Source organism: Syngnathus scovelli, chromosome 9, assembly GCF_024217435.2.
Source record: "Syngnathus scovelli strain Florida chromosome 9, RoL_Ssco_1.2, whole genome shotgun sequence".
Taxonomy (NCBI): domain Eukaryota; kingdom Metazoa; phylum Chordata; class Actinopteri; order Syngnathiformes; family Syngnathidae; genus Syngnathus; species Syngnathus scovelli.
The window spans coordinates 9058382-9081084 of NC_090855.1; the positions used below are offsets into that span (position 1 = coordinate 9058382).

The following is a 22703-nucleotide window of genomic DNA, read 5'->3' on the forward strand; positions in this document are numbered from 1 at the left end:
CATGCTTTTTGTCAGTAAAATGTTCTTAGCTTTTATTTGATTTGAAAATTGAAATAAAAAATCATTTTGTAAAAGAGCACACATGGCTATGTCTGACACACATTCTTCTCATTTTACTTTATTTTCTTTTCAGTAAAACGTTTTTATACTTTTCAATTATGATGAAGTTGCGTAATTGGTCAAAATATGTAGCATTTTATGATTGACACCAAACAGGATTTACTGTAAGATGCAGAAGCAGATTTCTTCAACTAACAAAACTTTTACCTGTCACAGGCACTAACTCATAGGCCCTTAGCACCATTTTAACTTGCTTACATCAAGTGACATAGATGCATAAGATTCTTCAGCTCAACCTGTAAACAGTCATACAAACTTGATTGAGATGGTTTGGACCTGTGCAAAGAAGGGACAGATAGGCATACTAAAATTGGTAAGGGGATGCTGGAAAAGAAGACATCAGCTAGTAGGGGAAGAGGAGATGTGGTGAGGTAATATTTGCAGATGCTGGAGTTAAAGCATATAATGGAGAGAAGATGGAGAGACTGATTCATTGTGGTGACGCCAAAAAAGACCCACTATTCTGCATAAATATGCAGTTGGGCCTGACAGGTTAAATAAAAGGAAACTGCTCCAGGATTGTGGGCAAAAGAACACAACCCCATTTAATGAACATGCAGATTAAAGTGTACAACATCCATCTTTTAGAATGTCCACCACAAGCTGCATTATAATACTTGAGCAATGATACAACTCTTTTCAAATGTTGTTTCCTTTCGCAAGTTGTATTCAATACTCTAGTGGTTTTCCATGGAAAACATTTATGCAGAATATGCCAAAGCGAGTTCAAAATTTTACGTAAAACAAAATGTTTCCATGTAATATGAGAGGAAGTACTTTTGCCCGTACCCGTCATTTCCCTTGGAAATGGATCAGGGAAACCAGACAAGTAGGTAGTCTGCATGCGAGACGAGACAAAGTAATCGTCTAAAACCCTTTGAATAAAAGACTTGAGAATCTTTGCAGACAACACTTTGGCACACTAAGAATGCAGTGTGCCACTAAGTACCCCAAATAATGGCCAAACAGTGAAGAGCATAAGTCAGTGGGGAAAAAAGGCTGCTGCCTGGCTTTATTGCACACGTTAATGCCATGTGGCCTGACATACACATAAACCAGTTGACGTGAAATAACCCATTGCAATGGAAAAGGTGACTACCACGAGCATGAAGAGAAAAGAAGATATGGCAACGAGAACATGCAGTAATCCAAATAGTTGGGGAAACAGTTTGGTATCAGCCGAATAAACAATTATGTGGTTCCTAATTCCGTGAGATTTCCTCAACTCTATCATTTCTTCACACAAAAGCACTTTTCCAGAATTAGAGATAGAAGAAGTAACTGTCAAAGACTGTCCTCTGATCACTTGGACATGAAATGCGACCGTGAGGAATTTTCTTTATGGACAGTTCTCTTTACTTCCTTTCACACCCTCCTCTCAGTGTTCAACCCTCCAGAGACAATGCACCCTTCTCTTCTACCTCCCACCCTTCTTGATGTGCCCGCACTTTGAGGTTTTTCCATCCCAGCATTCAACACACTGCCTGAGTCACTCTCTTTTTACACAAGTGAGAACCAGTTAAAGCACCCACCTAATTCCACCGCAGCCCACTGAAATCAGCCAAGTCTAACACACAGCAGCATATCTTTCTGGTTAGGGAAAGGAAAAACTCAAGGCCATTGTGAGTCATAATGTACAATTTACTTATCACAAGTTCATCACGTTGACTAAAACACTGTGGCAAAAATGTGAAAAAGTCAACCTCCATCCAAGATGAAGAAAACAGGAACCAAAGTATGAGGTTCTGGAATTTCAATGGTGGACATTGACCATGCACTGCTGCGTGAAATAGAAGACTTCAGGAGTCCAGACGATGGGTGTGGATTTCCAGTTTATCTTCTCAGCCAGCTTTACATAACTCAGCAGGAAAGGGATTATTCCAGTACAGGAAGGCACTGCTAAAGAAATCACAACCACAGGCCTGATGAACACAGTTGGCTATTAGATGAGTCTCAGAGCCCAATGAAACTAGGTCTCTCTTTCATTTGTGGTTTCTAACCAATAAAAATGTCCTCACCCTGCCAATGATTTTTTGAATGGGGATCAGACTTATAGGTAAAGGATACATTGTGCTCACATCCATGCTTAAGTGAACACCATACAAGAGTAATGAGCATAAGAAAAGCAGGCATGAAAAGACTGCATGGATGGCTATAGTTTTTATTACTATTATTATAATTATTAACACAGAAAACTTGAATTTCATGTGGTCATGGGTCCACAGTCCTGAACCTGTATTCCTAGATGTTTTATGTGAACCAAGATCTGTCACCAATGTAAATGTGAGACTCCACAAATGTATTTGTTCCAACATCTGCTTTGTCTTCCAAAAATATTCACTCATTCCAACTTTGACAGCTTAAATAGACATACCAGTAATATTGTTCAATTCTAACTTTGTATTGATTTAAGTTGAGGGCAAACAGTTAGCCAGAGAACCAAAATGGCACTGTTCCACCCAACACTTCATGTAAGCTCCTATTTTTATCGTTTATAGTTTTATAGGTTGAGTGCTGATCCTCAAGGCAATCAAGAATTATACTAATATTGCTTTTGATTGGAGGATGTCTTGGCAGCTTTCGCACTGACCGTCAAAGGTTTCAATTTGCTAAAATATACTGGAAATAAAACACATTCAAGTTGTCAAATAACATGGGGCCTTTCCAACTTGTCTGGCATCAGCTTGCCAAAATGTATAGCATCAATGACACCTTTGGGATTGTTTTACAGAAATAAAGCTGAGAGCTATTCAACTGAAGTATCAAATCATTTTTATAAGAAGATCAGTAAATCATATTTTGTAGTGCAGAATTGGGAAATAAAATAGTTGAGTAACAGAAAACCAGTTGGGGCCAATGAAAGCTGCGTGGAAAGAACTTGCATTATATGACAGCAATATCGTTAAACAAAAGTACACTTATAGTTCAGAAAATTATGGTTACTTAAAAAAAAGACAAATGAACTTTCACTCTTCATATTGCATGGCCTGTTTTTTTATTTTTTTTATTAAGTCTCATGGTTACCAAACATCTCCGGAGAAAAGCAAGAGAATGGCTGGAACACCACTGTAACGTCCAAAAATAATACGATCGATGTTTGCCTTTTGAAGCCCAAACGGAATAAAGTGGATTTCCTCCTAAATGAACCAAATCTAAAAGTCTTGCTATGTAACAATTGCCACATTGCAAATCATGAAAACTAAAAGGCAGCATTCCATACCTACCTGTATCTTTACACAGCATCACTATGCTGGGGATCTGGAAAATACATACATGTATTTAAGAATACAACTAAATCCTGAATGCAATTTGAAAAAGACTGATGCAACCTCAGGTCAAGGTATGAATCAATCCCAAATTGTGCTTCCTAAGACAACAGTTTAATTCCATACCAGTTTCCTCTTCACTAATTCACAAAGTATTCTCTTCAATACATATATTTGTTGTTTGCAGACCAAAAACATAAGGATAAATGTAGCAATTAGTAGCAAACATTATTTATTGTCATTCTTCATGACGTTGACTGGCTGTGAGGTTATCTGCAGGGTTGAAAAGGGCAATTTCTGTTTGCCTCGGATGTTAAGCAATCCTACTTGTGCTTAGCACCTGCACTGTAAACACTGTGTGTGGGCCTAAGTGAATTGAGATCACAACACTAAAACCCATAATCTACAAGAGTGGAATGCTACATCAGCCTCTTGGGGCCACTTCCGACGTGGCAGTTCAGCTCATGTCTTTCATTAGGTTGGTTTGGAAAAAAATATGGTTGTTCGTTGGCATGGACTAAACTCACATTGTACTCTATTAAATAGTAGGCATGCATACTAAAAAAATGTATTAAAATGTATCGTAGAACTTTATTTTCTGCGTTCAGCTGAAACAAAAATCTAATTTGCTTTAATAGGTGCCAGAATATAACGTAACCACAGTTCCACCAACACACATTCCTATGATGAGGAAGCAGAGTCTGGGGTATCTGAGGCAGGCTCTTCAATATCTGCAGCTAAGATTACTGAGGTGGTTAAAGTCCCAGAAGGTGATTGAGATCCGCCCACACTTTCCAAAGCTTCTGGCTGTTGTGGAGCTGTCCTGTTTGACACACCTCTGCAACATTGCATTGGTTGACCAGGGAGGGTAGGATATGTTCCAAATACAGACTACACATTCCTAAAACTCGCTGGTAAGGTCAATTCAGGGATGCTGGGGAGGAGGAGGGAGAGGTCCTTTGGGAAGTCCAATCTCAGATTCAGGAGGAGCAGTGTGGTTTTCTTTCGAGCTGTGGAACAGTGGACCAGATCTACACCCTTGGCAGGGTCCTCTTTTTCTTTCACAATAACACCGACCCCAAGCATACTGGACAAACTTATTTAAATTTAAAACCACAGGAGATGTTGTTACATTTAATCTGATATTTAGTGAGTTGAAGCAAAAACATATTGGGCAAATGGATTTCATGCACCATGCTAATTGACTCTATAAAAAGATTGAGAGGCCAAATTAAAGTAAAAGGTGCTCAAATAGAAGTATTATCACTTTTGAGAATGTACAGTACATACGATGAACCCCTCACGGATTTAAATAGATCACATCATATTACATCATATTAACTCTATCTTTTTTTTTCATTATGTTCACTGCATGGCTATTTCTCTCTAGCCCCTCACAAACAATGGATGTACAGTGACTTCCTCAACTTTAGCCTGCTACCAGCTTTCCAGAAATGACCTACTTATGGTCATCTATCTCTGTCCAAAAGATGAAGTGACTCATGTCACGGGAGCACCTTGAACAGCCTAACTTACTTTAGTTTGGCTTACTGAGCATTTTCTGGAATGACTTCACAAGACCCATGCTGGCATGAGATTTACTGAAAATGTCTAACACGAGAAAACAATCATTAATCAACAGTAAAGATGGTCAACGGTGAGCCTATACAAACATGCCTTTTTGATGAGGAAGAAAAAAGTGACGAAGAAAGATTAATGTGCCCCACTAAACATTGAACATTGTTGTTTCTTAAAACCTATAAAGGTAAGCATGTCTGCTAATCTTCTGATATGTGAATGTATGCCTTTCTCCCTCCACCCTCTACCCCATCAAAAGATCAGTCAATCTACCGTGTTTTCACACTTAATAGCGCTTGACCTTTGGCCTTCTGTGCAGAGCTGATGTTGGGGTGTTTAAACTCCATGAAGCAGATTAACTGGTAAAGTCACGCGTGCTAAGAAAAGGCTGCAGTTTCCACACAGAAAGCTTCTATACCTGAGTTCCAGTGATTAGAGACCTAATCCAAGCTGTGATGGTGGTCCAACTAGAAGGCATGCTTGCATACACACCTACAGTGCGACTGTTGTTTTGGTCATGTGTACTGATGTGCACTTTCACACAGAAGATACATGTAGTTGAGTTGGATTAACATTGAAAAGGGACACCTGCAGGACCAAGAGCCCAATTCAGATTTAATGCTAATATATATTTTATGTTATTTACATATATATCTCAAGAAAGAAAAATCCATCAAAGGAGAAGTCCAGTCAAAAATGTTCCTAACTAGAATATGTTCTATGTGACATCATAAATTTAAACATGGCGTTCGCGTTACTATTGCATTGGTTGAATCCATGCAAACTATTCTAGCTCGGATCCTTGTAGCTGCATTGCAAGGTAGACATATCAATAAATAAATAAAATACATGATCATTGTTACAGCGCGTCATATGTGGGCTCACTAGTCTAAGCATATCATTTTGATGCAATATGAAATATGTTGCAATATGAAATAAACACCCCCCCAAAAATATGCAAATCTGGGTATGAAATGAAAGTCAAAATTCATACAAGGTCACATATTTTCCTCCCTTGTTCAAAATGACGAATGAACACCTTCTCCACCCTGTCCGCCTGCTGTTTGCTGGATCTTAGACACGGGCCACAAACTGTGATCAAACAACACGTTTTGATGTTCTTGATTCATTTGGTTGAAGTGTGTTTATAAGCCATTTTCCAGTCTTTGCGTATGTGTGCGTGTGTGAGTGTGTGCGTGTGTGCGTGTGTCACCTCGGTCTTCTAAATATCACGCCGTATTGTTGGCAAGCAAGGCCAACGGTGGGAGTGTAAATGATGGGCATGAATCTCTCTACGTCGGACAAAACCACACGGTAGAAGAGCTTCTCACTGCGATCCTGGAGTCCCATCAAAAACACGTATCTAAGAATGACAAAGATGAACACGGTGGAAAACAGCACATGTTAATATTTAACCTCTTTAGGACTCAAACCTGATGAACATAGGAGGGCTCAACCATTGAAGTTTTATTTAAGTCAGATGTTACGTTCAATGACGTAACAGGCAAGCTATATGGAGCTGTGACGAACTGCTTGGGAGAGACTATATGAAAGAAAACTAATGACAAAATAAGTAAGACAAAAGTTGGCAAAAAATCAAACCGAGTGAAATACAATAACTACTTGTATCCTGGGAAAAACCTACACAAGCTCTTTATTGTCTGAGGTCTTTGAATGGGAACTAAATGTTGCATATGACCCAAATTAGGCAGAACATGCCAAAAACTGTTATTTCTAATCAGAACAGTTTCCATAAGTTCTCAAGCACAAGGTGGCTCTTGTTGTGTGGATGAAAGGATTCCACACCCTCTCTGCTACATATTAAACTGCAGCAGCTGCAAAATTGCCTGATGGTGATGGCTGATCTTAAGAAATGTTTTCATTTTGGAAAACCAGATTAGGATTACTGTTTTTTGTCAAGGATTTATTAAAAGAATTTCCGATGCTGTACAGTGTACAGTGTAAAATGGCATTTTATGTACTGCCTTAGCTTTTTATTGTTGCTGACTGAAACCATCTTACGCAATTGTATGTACAAGTATGTTAACAGAAAACAGAGGTGTCAAATCCAGGTCCAGAAAGTAAAAAGCCTGCCACCGTTTGGCTTAAGCCACAGGTTATTCAATGTGCTTGTTTACCGGCCAGTTGAATAAACGCATCTGTGGCTGACGCCAAACTGTGGCAAGGCTTTTACCGTCTGAACCTCGATTTGACACCTCTGACAGAATTCTACAAAGGAAGTTTGAGGAATGGGATTCTTAATATTAAGTTACTGCTGATGTTTTCACTGTAATGCTATTTGTTTATTTAGTTTAATGGCAGGCGACTCAAACATGTGTTTCATTGTTTATGTTTGGTTACTGAGTCTGTTTACATGCATGTCTTTGAATTGAGGTAATGCAACAGCTGAACCTTAAAACATGAGGCGAAACTGTATTAGATTAACGGCCACATGTTAAATTGGCCCAAATCCAATCTTGAGAATACTGAATACATTTGTCTTTTATTGCTCCAACAGCCAAGATATCACATTAAATCTGACGTTTATGCATTGCACTGCTGCATAATAAAATACAATGACTAAAATTTTATTCACACCTGAACTTTAATGGTATCTTGTCTCAGTTTTTCCTGGAAGCTCACAGACAGGCAACAAGTCTATCATCTTTATTATATTTCTTTTTTCTTAGCAGGAGTGTCTCTGGTCTGCACATTTATTTTTAGTTTGCTGTTGTTCTCTAATATGACCACTGGGAAGCAGGATCGTCTTTAGTGCACTATTTAAATTGGCAGAGCCTTGGACTATTTTTTACTCCCTCTTGATGACAGTCCCAGTTTGAGTCATGTGCCAACATTTTGGATGCAGAGATATGAACTTGTGCTGCAGTGCTGTTGTGATTACTTGTCATAATAGAGCAAAATTCATCACGTTGGCCAGTAATTGAATGCAACTCAGTGAACATTGAAGTGAAGACATTGATGAAAAGTTGTCAAGCAGACTGAACCATGATAAAGCAGTGACAGGCAATTCACATGTATTAATCCATGGGAACAAAGTATGGAATGCACTTCAATGACATCAATACAACACGGGAATCAAGATAAAAATCTTATCAACTTATGGTGTCATTATTGTGTTAATGCAAGAGTGCAATAAGAATCTATTTAAGTCCGTCTCACAAGAAATCCTTGACAATGAAAACTGATGACAAAATGGGTGACAAAAGCACAGAAGCCTGGAAAAGGAGGCCAATTCACAAGTAGATAATACCAAGCACTTAGCTCATAACTCAAACCAATGAACCAGGCTGTAGTACAGCTTCAAGCCCGGTATCGCAAAATACAACACTTATTTATGTACTATGTACACACTGCTTAGGAATGAAGCATGCAAACAGAACTGATTTGCCTTGATGTTGAATGTTATGTTTAGGGTTTAGAAAAATACTCGTGGGAGGAAAGGGGAGGATACAGAGATTTGTTTTTTTTTTTGGGTGGAAGCCTGAGTTAAGAGGCAAGTACATCTAATGAAATATTTGATGTTAAATACGAAACTATCCAGATATAGATTTCAGGCGGAGGCGGTACAATCCTCTGGGAAATCTATAAAAATTCCAGAAACAAGATAAGAAAGCACAACATGAGTGTGGCTACACACTGGGGAGTATTCAGTCTGTGTTTGAGGCTCACCTATCCAGGTCATCTTTCTTCATTTCATAGTTCTTAAGCACTCTTAACAGCTGGACGTCCTGAGTAATGAAGCATGGAGGAAGCAGGCCGTGGATTCCCAGCTGCAGGCGTTCTTCCAGGGAGAATGCCATGCCCTTCAAACACACAGGATAAAGCTCATTAATAACCACAAATTTTAACACTGGAAGGGACGTGTACATTGAGTATGAAAGTACGGTAAATGCAATATAAAAGGCGTGCATATTTGCAACTGTACATGACACTATACTGTGTGAATTTCGGGGCTCTACATTAGTCCCCAGCCAAGTCTAGGGTAAATGGTGGTCTAAATGTGCTCAAGGGTGGAGTTTCCGTTGTTTTGGAAATTTTTCAAACGCGTTTAATTTGAAACGGGTGGTTTTAGCTGTTGTGAGTGTGAACACAGCCACCTTGCTTCCCAACAAAAGCAAGTTCCCTATAGAGTCAGTGGGCGAGAGGCCCACACGGGGCCCTATTTTCGTGGTAAATCTAGCCTAAAGAGCAGTCTGTACACATGGGTGGAGTTTTCTTGGTATAGGTGTGTTGAAGTAGGGATACACCTAAAACAGGCTGGGTCGGGGCTTTCAAGGACCGTACATAGGCAGGCCTGATACAGACAATCGGTGATGATAATTTATGTACAATACCAAACACAGCTCGGTTTCTGATCAAGAGTGGAATTGGGCTGTCATTGCCCACATGTGCATTTAAATCCGTCAGTGTAATGAGGGAGTCCCTCGCAATGGGAGTCCAGCACCCCCCTTAAAAGAGTGGATACTCTGTTTGGTGTTAGGCACCAACTGTCAGTACCCGTTCCCTCACCCAAAGGTGAAGGGATGTTACATTCTTGTCCACTAGAGTAAATCCTAATGTATAGACACAGATACATAAGGCAATAAGTACGTATGCGTGCTCCTGTTTGGAACCTCTTACCAGGGCGTCAAACCCCTATTAGGAGGGCTGGTTAGCTATCTTTGGTTGATAAGCTATCTAAAGTGTTCCATTTCCAGCCTCGTTTCATAACATTTTAATCGTGAAACAAAAGAAGTAGCGAAATTTCTTAATGGGGGTGTGTTCAGACTATAATGTTTTCTTCTCAAGAAAACAATGATAAACCAAGTGACACGCACAGCGTTGAAAAAAGATGACCTGGACTGAGAGGAACAAATAGACACTGTACCACCCAGAACCCAAGGAGACCCAGGAACTAAACACTGAGTGGCTCTGTTGGCCAATAATACTGACTCAGCACTCACTGATGGGCTCAAACGAGGATGAGGCCTGACTCATGGTGGTTGGTGATGCATTGGCGGATGATCAAACGTCATACCTCCCAGTAGCGCAAAAGGGCTTCCCTCAGGAATCACAAGACACAAGAAAGCCTAGTCAGCGTACTAAGCCACAGAATCCCAACCAGCAATACCAATGAATACTGGCACACCCCAAGACCAAACAAATGGTGGGGCCCAGAAGCACACACCCTTCACCACTGTATCATCATCTGGATTGTCCAATTGGTGAGTGTTCACAAGGTTCTTAGTCACACATTGGGAACTGCGCAGCCTGAACTATCCTCACGTGTAGAACCAACTCATGCAGAACTTGCTGATGATCTGATCATTTGTGTTGGAGCGGAGGCGTTTTAGTGAACCAGGCGTCTAATTTCTGGGTTTGCAAAATAGCCACCAAATTAACTCATATTTCATAATAAACGCAATCACATTCGTGCCAAAGTATAATCATTATGATGCCTATAATCAATTGTGTGATTCTTAAAATAGCATATGCAGCTCTTGAGTCTTCTGTCAATCCCAAAATGACCTGCCACCCAGTAAAATCTCAGCATGTTAGAACTTGCTGCAAAGTAGTGGGCACACTGTAAACAACGCTGTCATTGGACCAAATCCTGCCATCATAATTACAGTAATCCAAGCCACCGCCATGTGAATATGGTTGTGTATTGTTAGTTTCTACATCTGTGTTGACCATGGAGCCAAGCCTTAATCCCAGACTGTATAGGGCTGATTGTATTGATTGAATTCAAACAAATTCTAAAAACAATACATGAAAAGCATTTAAGTCCTGTCATGTTCTTGACATCCTTTTAATCGAATAATTGTGTTTGTTTATCAAGGGGCACGTGTCGGTCATTGCATCATTCATTACCAGTATATTTTTCTCTTTTGGGTGCAGCAAGGGGCTTGATTTAGGACACATGAGTATGACTCCTTAATCACAAACTGCACTGAACCTTTCTGTAGTCTAGCCTGTATTTAAGAAACCTCATATGGACAGATGCAGTGTTGAGTTACTTTCCTCAATTATCATAAAAGGGGTTGCGTTTTTCACAGGGCCAGATGTTCAAATAAGACTTCATTCATTTGAAACAGTAACTGGCCCATAAGGCACTATTGCTGGCCTATGAGCATGGAGAGCCAGAATTATGTGAACATGCTTTACAGGGAAATAATGAAATAAAGCAGACCTTCCACATTCCGTTTGAATTCAGCTTGGATGTAATTTTTTATAGTGTGTTCTGCTTATTTTGCACTATAAGAAGTTGGAGCCACTGGTTGAAGCTGTTCTACGACAGAACATATCAATCACGTCATCCTTCCAACTGTCATCCAGGGGGAAAAAAAGATAAAGAGAATGAAAACAGATGATCTCATCTTGTAATTGTGCATGAGAACTCCCATGATTTCAAAGCGTCCTATGCTTTCAAGTTTAGCACAGCTCAGAGACTGACTTGGTGTAGGCGTGGGAACCATTGATGCCAAAGTTGACTTGTGTTTTAGTTTAATACTGGCTTTGCAATGGGCCTTTTCTCAGCAAGTAAATAGATCTGACGATCATTTCAATTTGCTGGATTTATAAGCCCCTATCCCACTGAGCAAACAATTGTGTTTTCATCGTCAGTTTATTGGGGTTTGTTCAAGGTCGCAAATATTCACAAAACATTTAGTGATTTCTTTTTTTTATTGCCACAAGTAAAATCTGAACATGTTCAAAATTCCCTTGCGACATGAAAAGTCCAGTCTGCCAAACGTCTGGTGACCATTTTCAACCTTAAATGAACCGTGACAAACCCTGCCGAGATCACAACACTCACTGCCTTTGCAAACACTCGCAATTGCTCGTCCCTCAGTGGAATAGGGGCTATATCAAAATATTAATTGGCCTCTCATCTGATAAACGTGCAAGTAATACATTTACGTTGACCATTGGAAATTGGGAGGGGGGGGGGTAGGAAGCGACCACCACACACATACAAACAAACAATAGTGAGGGGGGTGCATTTATAATCCAGAATACTTTTTAAAATGATGACGAGGATTATAATCTGTCAATTAATGATTGGGGGTTGTACCACATTGGTGTTATGTTTATGAATGAAATAGAAAACATGTTATCTATCGTCCACCACTGATTTGTCTGGCTACACCTTGGTCAAATAATAGACTTGCTTTTTTTTGGTCTAGAATTTAGTCTACTTTTTTTCCACCAAAATTGCAGATGCGCTGGTAGCCAAGGCAGAAACGCCCAGTGAGGTGACCACATTCCCAAACATGCCGAACTAAACCGTTGCTCCTCCATGAAAATGATGATGAATCCATTTTTTGCGCCAAGACTACTTTCTGTCACTAAACTAGCAGGAGCATCGGAGGCAAGTCTGCTTCTCGCGCCAGCACAACCAGATGAGTGCAGACTAGATTTGCGCTGGCACAAAAATGTTTTTACGCGAAGGAAACAGGCACCAGTCTAAATAGTGCCCCAAGAGATACTGTCAGTTAGTGTGGGACAATTTTAGGAGAATATTTTATTATTGGCCATTTTTGACATGGAAATGTTCATATTTTGGAATGTAAATGGCAAACATGATCCAATTTGATCCATAACTGGAATAGCTAGAATTACTTTAAAAAAAAAAAGTTCTTTTGAGAAAATGATATCAGAGCATCAAAAGCGGTCAACACTCTTTAAGATTCGCACAGATAAAAGGCTTTACAAACAACACTATCACTATTATAGAGCTTGTTTGAACACAGGTCATATCGTGTTTGACTGCTACCACGTTCACTTCTCTTTGTGTATTGGGTTGGGCTGGATGAACCCTAGAAGCTTCCACATGTCGCAAACCACATCTGAAGTGGCCGCACCATGTGCCAACACAAGTGATGCCCGCAGCAGCATATTCCAGAAGCCAAAAGTCAAAATGATTAATATCATGGGGCATCCCTCAACTTCAAACTACTTCCATGCCCACAACATACTTTTATTCCATACTTTTATTCATTTGAGAGGAAACAGCTAATTAGTTCACCAGATTGCCAAATGGGAAAGATCAAAGTTGAAGTAAGTGATAAAATTCCTTCTGGGCATCGCAGTGGTTTGAAATGGTCGGTTGATTGCAACGTGTCAGGGTAAACGTTCAAAAACATAAACATTATGCTACTTCAACCTTTTCATTCCCATCTGTCACAACCATGCAGAGGCCAAACAGCAGGAAACTCCCATCCTTACAACTACAGTCTGGAAAGAGTTACTGTAAATTCCTCAACGCCACTGTTTATTTAACTTGGTCCAAAGGAGTAAGTTCCTTATCACAACATGCACACTTAGAGGAAACTATTCTCACACACTATTGTCACATAATATAATCTCTCGTATTTCACCATGAGTCTAAAAATCATTTATTTCATCAGGTGTATGTAATTTCCCCTGCCATGAACTTCATTACAGTTATGAGTGAGGTAGTTGTCTTCTTAGACTGAAAAACTGGCTTTGTAACCACAGGTTAGCAAATTTGTTCACAGGATGGCCATTGTTTGACATGAGAGGCGTCAAGAGTTTCAGCGTAAAACATAGAAGCGCTCCTATATTCATCTGCTCATTAATAATTAAAAACAAGAGGCATGGATGTGTCAAATAAAATAATCCAAACATTGTAATTGCACATTGTATTTTTCACACATCATGACACTAAGATAATGCCTGAAAATTGATCAACATTACTTTTACAAGCCAACACAGATACAGAGAGACTGGATGAGTCTTAAAAAGACGTAGGCGTGAACATTTATGGAATTCCTTTAATTCATGGATCAAGTACCTGTAGTGATTTTTACCACACTGTTCCTTTTTAGAGATCAGCAATTTGTCCAGCGTACTGAAACAACAAACAGCTGAACATTTAAGATAAGGTCATGGTTTTAATGCATTTTAGATTCACCCTGAAATTTTATCCCAATGTCAGCTATTCCTGACTGCTGACAATCATATATGGATTTATCATAAAACATAGAACGACGGATCTAATATATCCATACAGTAATCTCAGAAGATCTGTTCCCTTTGTTAGCATCTGCATGGGAACTCAGAAACCCAAATAGGTCCAGTAAAGTTCAGTTATATTAAATAGAAAATAATGCACTGGTAGTTATGTGGTACATGCTGCTACCATCATAGCAGATTATGCGGGTTTATGTTCCGTTCAGGACTCCATTACCAGGCCGGGGCCAACCCCGAGCTCAGATAAACAATGGGCAGGATGCATCAAAAAGGGCACGTGTTGTATAAACTGTGCCAAACAAATCATGCAAATGACTCATTGTGGTGATCCTTGATAGGAAAAGATGAAAGTCACACCAACAATATAAAATAGAAAATGATCTCCTTTCAGAACCCAAAATCAATTCTGATTTGGTGGTTTTTCCTGCAGATTTAGTAAATGTAGGCACACTGGAAACTTGAACTTAAAAAAGAAATATTTAATGTATTTTCTGGGAAACCATTAAAATGATGTAATTCAGGGAAGAAAAAAAAAAAACCTCAGTCCTGCATCCAAAATAAAGTCTGTTGAGTCGTGGTAATTCAACTCGTATGACCCTTATCCCTTTTTTGTTCACTTCACTTGAAATGCCCTCTGCACCGAAAGAAACAAATACCATTGTGATTGGCTTCGTCCTAAAAGCATGAGGGGTCTCCTCATTGAGCCTTTTGCAACCACAGTCACTGATCAGGCATAGGACCCAAAGTCCACAGGCAGGTCAACAGGGAGAGGGCTTAAAAGTTTGGCACTGATATAGGGCCTGGCAGAGATCACTGCAAAGCACTTTTCTACTCATTGTGGACGTGGGATTGCTTTTTTTTCTAAAGAGGCCAAGACAATAAACATGGGATGGACTTTTGGTTTGACCCCTCGTTCGAAATGGGATGTACTGTGTAGCGAAAGCCATCTTAACCTCACTTTCCTCTCATTTGCAATGTGTTTATGTTGCAGTGGTGCTGCACCAGCATTTTTCACCAACATGACTAAATTAAGTCAGTTTAAGTAGACATTATGCTGAAGTTATCTTAAACGGTAGGAGCAAATCCAACCTCTCAAATGTATGTAGTAAATGGAAAATGTGGTTATTTTATATTATTTTAAAGACAGTGACTAGGCATATGTGAATGCCTTTCCGAAGCGCCCACAGCTGTATGGAATCCAGTTTAACAGTAAGAGTAGTCATCGAGACCAGGGATGGGAAGATTATCTCAATTCAAAAACCAAATGGCAACAATTCTTTTAAAGATGTTTGTGTATTTTTGTAATAGTCGGCCACTCTCCGATTTCATGGACGCATTATGGCACAGGTGTCAAACTCAAGGCCCAGGGTCCAGATCTGGTTTCATTCCATAAGCAACATATGTGCATTGATGTTGCTTGCTAAAAGGCCAAAATCGCAAATTTTCTTCCTTTTAAAAACACTCGGATATTGTATATATATATATATATATATATATATATATATATATATATTTTTTTACAAATCCCCCTTTTAAAATAAATATTTGCATAAACATTTTTCACTGGTTATTGATGTCATGATTCATTTATTTATTCATTCATTTATTTGTTTATTTCCTTACTTCCTTCCTTCCTTACTTATCTTTTGGGTCATGTCTGTGAAGTCATGCATCCTTAAAGTTAAAACCAATTTAATGTTATCATAATAAATGGCAATATATTCAAGTTATACAATATAAGATAATCAAGTTTGCTACATACTTTATTTTGGTGTAGTTAACGAGGTTGACTGTTGATTTTAGTTACTGTTAAAAAGGATCTTTATCATCTGGATGTGATAATCCAAACCATGTGTCTGCTTGGCCAAAATTCCATCCTAAAATTGCCTTGCCTTGAATATTGATTTAAAGTCCATTTGTTGTCAGAAAAAGGAAATCATTGTCTATGGCTATGTCATTTCAGTTTTCACCTATAATTATTTTCAAGAACAGTTTGAAGAAAACAGGTCCCAGAAAATGGGTGATTTGAGGTCATGGATATAAATATCTGTACTAGTGCTTCACTCAAAATAACTGCAAAAACCCATTTAAACTACTTTAGTGTTTTTTTTTTTCTCAATTAAATGAAAGTGGTGTGGGTGGTTATATAGTTTGAATATGTCAAAAATCTTCCCGCACAATTCTTACTCTTAAATGCGCACTAAAAACATCCGCAGTAGCTGCCAATACAGATGTTGATTTTGAACGCAGTTAAAAAGCTTAAACTATACTGAGTAATACTGAAACGGACAATGACAACACACTGGCTGAGTCTGTGAATCTTGATTCACTTCATCTAGTGATGTCAGGGATCCTCAGATCAGAAAACCAACAACAGCTGATCAAACAGGGACCATCGAGCACTAAAACTTTCCCACAAAATCTACACAAGCACCATTCTTTCTCTAACACTGCCACGTCTACTTCCTAAAAATTCAGCATAAGCCAAAGTAGTGCTGCATCTCAGTTACTCCCACTAAGGGGTGAAATAAACCCAACCCCATTTCTTCCACATGATTCAGTCTCGCCATTTCCTTCTTGTACAGCATTTTCCCTGGATATGTTTTTAGGACAATCTAGACAGCAAAGTCAATGGGGGAGGCATTTATTTATTGGGAGTCAGCAGAACTGGAATATCTCGCTGCTATCAAAGGAAACCTCCTGACAAATTCATGACCAATAGTGCCCGCATTGGGACGGGGCTACGGCCAACAGCTGCAAGAAACACTGAGTCATAATATGGTTTCCTTTAGTGATCTCACATCATTATTTACAAACACACACTTTCGTCTGGACACTGCACACATGGACACGGTTGGCATTTCAAGTCCTACAGTTTTCTGTTGTGTATATAAACACTGTATAGCGAGCATTTCTCTGCATATGCTCAGGACCACGTCTACCGTATATACGACAAAGACATTAATTATGTGCCAAGATGTGATATAAAATGAAAACGGATGAGCTATGACTCCAGTCAATCAAACAAACTTCCTCAGAGCATACTCATTGTCGAGTAATGTACTGTAGTGTCTTCTTGTTTTATCAGCAGAGTCATGTGTGTCTAGACGCTGTGAAAACAGCTGGTGGGGGTAAGAGAGTGGATGTCCGGGAGGAATGGCAGACTCATCCCACAGTTATCACAGTTGGGATTAGAAGATAGAATTTAGAAAAAGGAGAGAAATTGCAGAAAAACAATTAGAATTTTTGCAGGGGGGGGGGGGTCATGTGGTTAGGGTCACTTTTTACTCATCAATCAATGATCGAGTTCAAGCATCTGGCTGCCGAGCATAGCAGCTCATCAGCTGTAACTGGCCACTGACCAGGCCAGTATTTACAGTTCTTTCAGGGACTTGTCTGGCGGTTGCCGTTTATAGAGACACAAAAGCCCCAGGCCCCATTGACTACCGTCGAATGGAGATAGAAAGCGTAAACAATGAAGCATCGACTAACAATGTGAATAATATTCATCTGCTATAGGGTGATAGTTATGGAAAAAGAAGATTCTAAGAATGCATTTTGTGTTATTATTCACAACAATAATAGCAATAATTTCTCCAAAACTGATCGAGTAAAATGAAAAATCTATTGCTGAGGAAATGACTAGCCATCACTGACATTAACAGATGTTAAGTCTTGGCACTCTGTTCCTTTTTAATTTACAATTGTGTCCACTATTGAGGCCAGTAAACACATATATTCCAAAAACACATTCTTCTCTGTCATTGTCTTAATTCTGCATCCATGTATTTTTTTTTTTATTTTTTTTTTACAAAATATGTTTTTGCCTACAATTTATTTCAATTGTATTTAGTCTTTTCCACATGTACTGTTCATCCAGAAATTTGGTATGATTTTCTGAAGGGAGTGAAAACCTCAGCTTCATTGTCTCCTTGTGCTATTTATAAAGTTTGCTTCGTAAACAAATCAAACCACTTAAGTTTAGAATAGACAGTATAGTTTCTTGAATCATATTTTGAATAATTTACTGCAGGCAGCACAGTGCACTCATGGTTAGCTTGCCTGTCTCACAATGGATGATAGATAGGTTGAAGCTTGCCTCAGATCTCCCTCTATGTGCTTGCATGTTTGTTTGTTTTTTCCTGAGTACTTTATCATTCTCTCTAGGTCAATTGAAGACACTTCCATAATCATCCATAATTGTCTGTTGCTGTCATGTCATGTGCCCAGCAATTGACTCATTACCATTCCATGGTGAATACTTTCTCATGCCCAAAGTCAACTGTGACAGACTCATGTTGACCCCCTATAATTAAGGCCAGCCATATATATATATAAAATGAATGGATGGTTGCCTTGAAGTGACAAAGTAATGAATTAAGAGTGTAAAGGGAGAAGGAATGAGAGTGATAACTGGACTAAAACTGTAACTGAAACCACAAAGAGGCATGGCATTTAGCTTAATGAAATGTATTTTCCAACCAGACTGCTTTCGGATAAATGCTGTTTTTGAGTCGGATGTTCTTTGAACTCTAATGCTTTCATCCCCGCTACACTTCATTAAGCTAGCTCAGCCTGGTAGTTTTCATGCAATCACACTGACAGCAAAGCAGACCGCGAGTGAAAGCCTTCCTTGCTGAAGATGCAGAAGTCAGGAATGAATTCTGTGCTTTCATTCATGCCAGAATGCACATTCATGTGAATTTGCTCATGCTTACTATCGTATGTTTTGGATCTGCCAAACATACAACCGCCATGAAGTTGAATCCAGATGGACTGGTTCCAACACAAATAGTAACCTCTCGAGTCTCCCCAGAAATATCCTCACTCAGACTTTCCCCCTGGCACTCCATTCATTGCTTGGAACCACTTTGACATACAAAGAGGGAGGAGTGTGTCGAGGCCATGGCTGCCATCAGTCATCAACTTACTGATAACAAATCTCACTATCATACCAAAAGAGGTCTCAGGATGTGTGTCAATGTCAATTATCCATATTATGCACACATTTGGAGTCTCCTCACAATACTATCAGATTATTGGGTCAAGTTCGCAATGTTGCATGGTTACCAGTTTCAGTTTGGGGTTTAGGTTTTTTTTTATTAAATATTAAATATTTTTTTTATTGCTGTCCATAACCATTCTATATATGCTTTTGTAATACTGCTCTTACTTATGCATTATTTTATTAGGCCATGTTTTTTTTTCATTTTGGTATTATATTACGGGTTATTAAAACAAGAGATCTTGGGAGACAATATTTCACAGCAGTTTGCAAGCAACTTGTCTTCTAAATGCTTAATCTACTCACAAAAATGAATAAGACCAGCACAAAAATAAGACGGTCAACTCTAGCATTACTCATAAAGACAGCTGCTTAACTTGCTTTAAATACAGAGCCACATCAAGTGCATACAACACTTCTATTGTATTAGAAAAGGTTAAGTGTAATTTGTTCTTTGTGCCATTTCAGAATAAGACAGATCAAGTGGAGTGCTAGGGGTGCTTTAAAATTCAAGCAATCCTGTTCATAAAAAACATACTAGTTTAAAATAAAGTCATTTCAACAAAAACAAACATTTGTTAAAGCAAAAAAAATGAGTGTTAACCAAAACAGTTCTACTCTGCTCAAACATTGGTAATTTTTTCTCCACTTAGCAGAGACCAGAAACAGATTTTTAGACAAAGACAAACTATCTGCATCTTCAGTGGTCACAGAAAACCTCATAATTATGATGCTCAGCATAAATTAAGGTTTTCTTCAGGGACTAAACTACAGACAGTTGACTTGCCGACAATATTCTGGGAAAGTAATACAGAAGCGGCATGTCTTCTGGTTGCCACATTGTGCTGTTTTGTATACTCAGTAAACATAACTCAGAATAAGAATATGCCATTGTCTGCTAATTTCCATGTCTTTCAATTGTGAAGGCAATCGTCCTGGAAACTGTCAATCAACCCTTAATGGAATCCTTCATTTAACCTCTAACAAATGCTGCTTGTTATGTCAAAAAAAAAAAAAAACTGCTGGGAAATCTGGTGCAAATGTGTAATGAAGGGGCTCCAATATAAATTCAATAAAACAGTAGCACTTCACACCTTCACACCTTTCCCCTCAACCTACATTTGTGATTCAAGAGCAAGATCTATAGAATCCTAAAATTATCCTCAAGATGCCACACTGGCAATAACAAGCTGTGATATTACCCAAAACTGTTTTCAAATCCTCATCCTTATGCAATATCTGGGCTGATTAAATAAAAAAGATCCCACTTGTGAATGTACAGACAAGTTTGTTGGTCCAATAGCCCTTGAAAAATGAGCTGCTGTTGACATAGGGAGGGCAGCCTTGAGAGAGGGTGGAGGCAAGGGCCATGGAGCTCTCCTTAAATGCAGCTGATCCTTTTAAGGTGGCCTTTTCATCCTCCTCAACGCAGATCCCTAAGGAACCTGAGTGTTTCTGGGAAGGTGGCCAAGTTTCACAAGGAATCAGCAACTAACCCTTTGAGCCTAAAAACTATATTATTAGAGAACAGTAGCGCTTAAGCATTCTGATGCCCTGTTCAGGTATATATAGATATATAGATAAAGCTAATCTGACAGATTTGTTCACGAAACACTCCAGCATATTGGTGTCTCATTATATCTATCCAGCCATATTCTGTCAGTTATTGTATTCAGGGTTCTTTGAGAATCTTGTCACAATTAATTTAATATATGCACCAGTAGTCACCAGTGAGAGCACTTCCACGCTAGTGAAGAGTGCTTTGAAGAAACCCTTTTCCATTGCTTTATTCTTTTCTCAGTCTATTTTTATAAGGTCAATCGACGCAGCATTAGCCACACTGACGCAATCTTTTGTGGCCTTAGGAAAATGTGAACAAAAAGTCGTCCTATACCACCTTAAATCCTCGCATCTGTATCTCTTAAGAGCGGCCACCATACTAATATTCTGAACAAAAGCAGCATTGATAAAAAGGAAAGGAGGAATATAGAAGAGGTACGATGCATAAGAAAAGATTCATAGGAAGGTGACGAGGCTTAGAGTGCTGTTTGAGCAAGACTAATGGCGTCTCTGTTGTCCTCACATGAATGAGGACTGACTTACAATAAACACAAAACTCTGAGCTGGAGAGTTTGTCCTATGTGGATGAAGTCTTTGTGTGGAGAGTTGAACTGATAGTCAGATCATATTACTGATATCTGTATTACAGCGAGTGCCCACCCACACACACACACGCACACGCACACGCACACGCACACTGTGAGGTAGGGGTTGACAAGTCCTGTTGCTCTGCAGCAAGAAAAAAAAAACTGTTAGCATCATCACCAGTAACTCATCAAGCCTGCCTTTTTTTATTGATTCTGTTGATTATCTTTATGGACATAATTTTTAGGCATAGGCCAAGGTGTGGAGAACGTTCAAGTTTGTGGCTTGAGGATCTCGTCTGTACAATTTCACTATGATGTGATGATGTGGTCCTTTTGGCTTGCTTCAAAAGTGGATCTTCAAGGTTAGTGACTAAAGTGGAAAAGTAAGAGTTTTGCGGTGTGGGCGAGCTCCACTTCTTCCTACCATTCCAATAGACTTGACAGATAATGCGTCTTTCGAAACCTTTGCGAAATTAACTCAAGTGCACATGTTTCACAACAGATGTGAAATCACTGAAATGAAGATGGCAATTGTATGGTAACTAAACAAGGTAAAGCCAAATACAGCCAAAGTCATGTTTCCATTGCAGATTTGGTAAATTGGCAAATTTTCTGTATGCTGTTTGCTCATAGATTTATGCATATTGGCCACGTGTTGAGGAAAATTCAGTTCTGGTGAAAGAATCTGAGAGCAATAGCTGACGAATGTTGCAGCCAAACCGAAGTTACAAACATGAGAGTCTAATGACTTCCAGTTGTACTGGTTTATCAGGACTCGCAGTATTTAGCATACCATCACAACTTCAGTGCCCAATCAGATACACTCACTGGTTTTCACTAACCAACAACAGGCTTTTAATTTCAGTCCTTCGCCTGAAAAGGTCATCAGATCAAGTCACGACATGGTCTGCACAGTGATTAACTTTTTTTCCCCTTTTCCCCCACATTTACTTGTTTTTTTCAATCATTATTTGTTTAAAAATCTGGTTCTTGGATTCTTGCCACAGTTTTCACACTCTGACTTAACCCTTTTCAAAAATGTTTCCATTAAAATTTTATTAATTAATTAAACATTTTATTAATCCTATATAGTGTCCATAATTATTGGGATTTTCTCTCTCTATATATATATACTATGGTGGGAAATATAAAAGATTTTTTGCGTCTGTTCAGTTTCCGATTTCATACAATTTTGCTGCAGAGGGAGTCTTACAGTAACATCTTCTCTCTGTGTAAACGATCTCCTCTTTCCTTTTATCAAACAGGCCTAAAAACAACTTTCCCAGTTCTCTGCACCCGTTACTGCACATTATGGTCGTCTACGATACAGAATCAGAAAGTAAGTCAGTTGAGCTTTTGAGGTGAAACAGCATCCTCAATTGGGTGCTATAAGTGGCCTTTAGAGAGGATGTTGTTTTTCAAAGCAGCAGCAGGCGGAACCGGCATCAGAGATGTAGTGAGGGCTGGGAATCACACAGATGCCTCATTAATGTAAGATCAAGCAGAGAGACAGAGAACGTCTGTGGAGCATGGCCAGCACTCTCGTCCTCGCCACAGAGACCCCTTTCTACAGCCCGCACCCCACTT

General features: G+C 39.1%; 1 protein-coding gene across 1 annotated transcript in view; it reads right to left on the minus strand.

Annotated features, from left to right (window-relative positions):
- The window catches only part of me1 (malic enzyme 1, NADP(+)-dependent, cytosolic), a 44753-nt gene that overhangs the window by 18708 nt on the left and 3342 nt on the right, over positions 1 to 22703 (minus strand). The window contains exons 2-3 of the mRNA XM_049729840.2: positions 8655 to 8788; positions 6178 to 6327 (exon numbers count right to left, since the gene is read on the minus strand). Of these exons, the coding sequence (XP_049585797.1) occupies positions 6178 to 6327; positions 8655 to 8788 (284 nt within the window). The remainder of the gene's footprint in view (positions 1 to 6177; positions 6328 to 8654; positions 8789 to 22703) is intronic.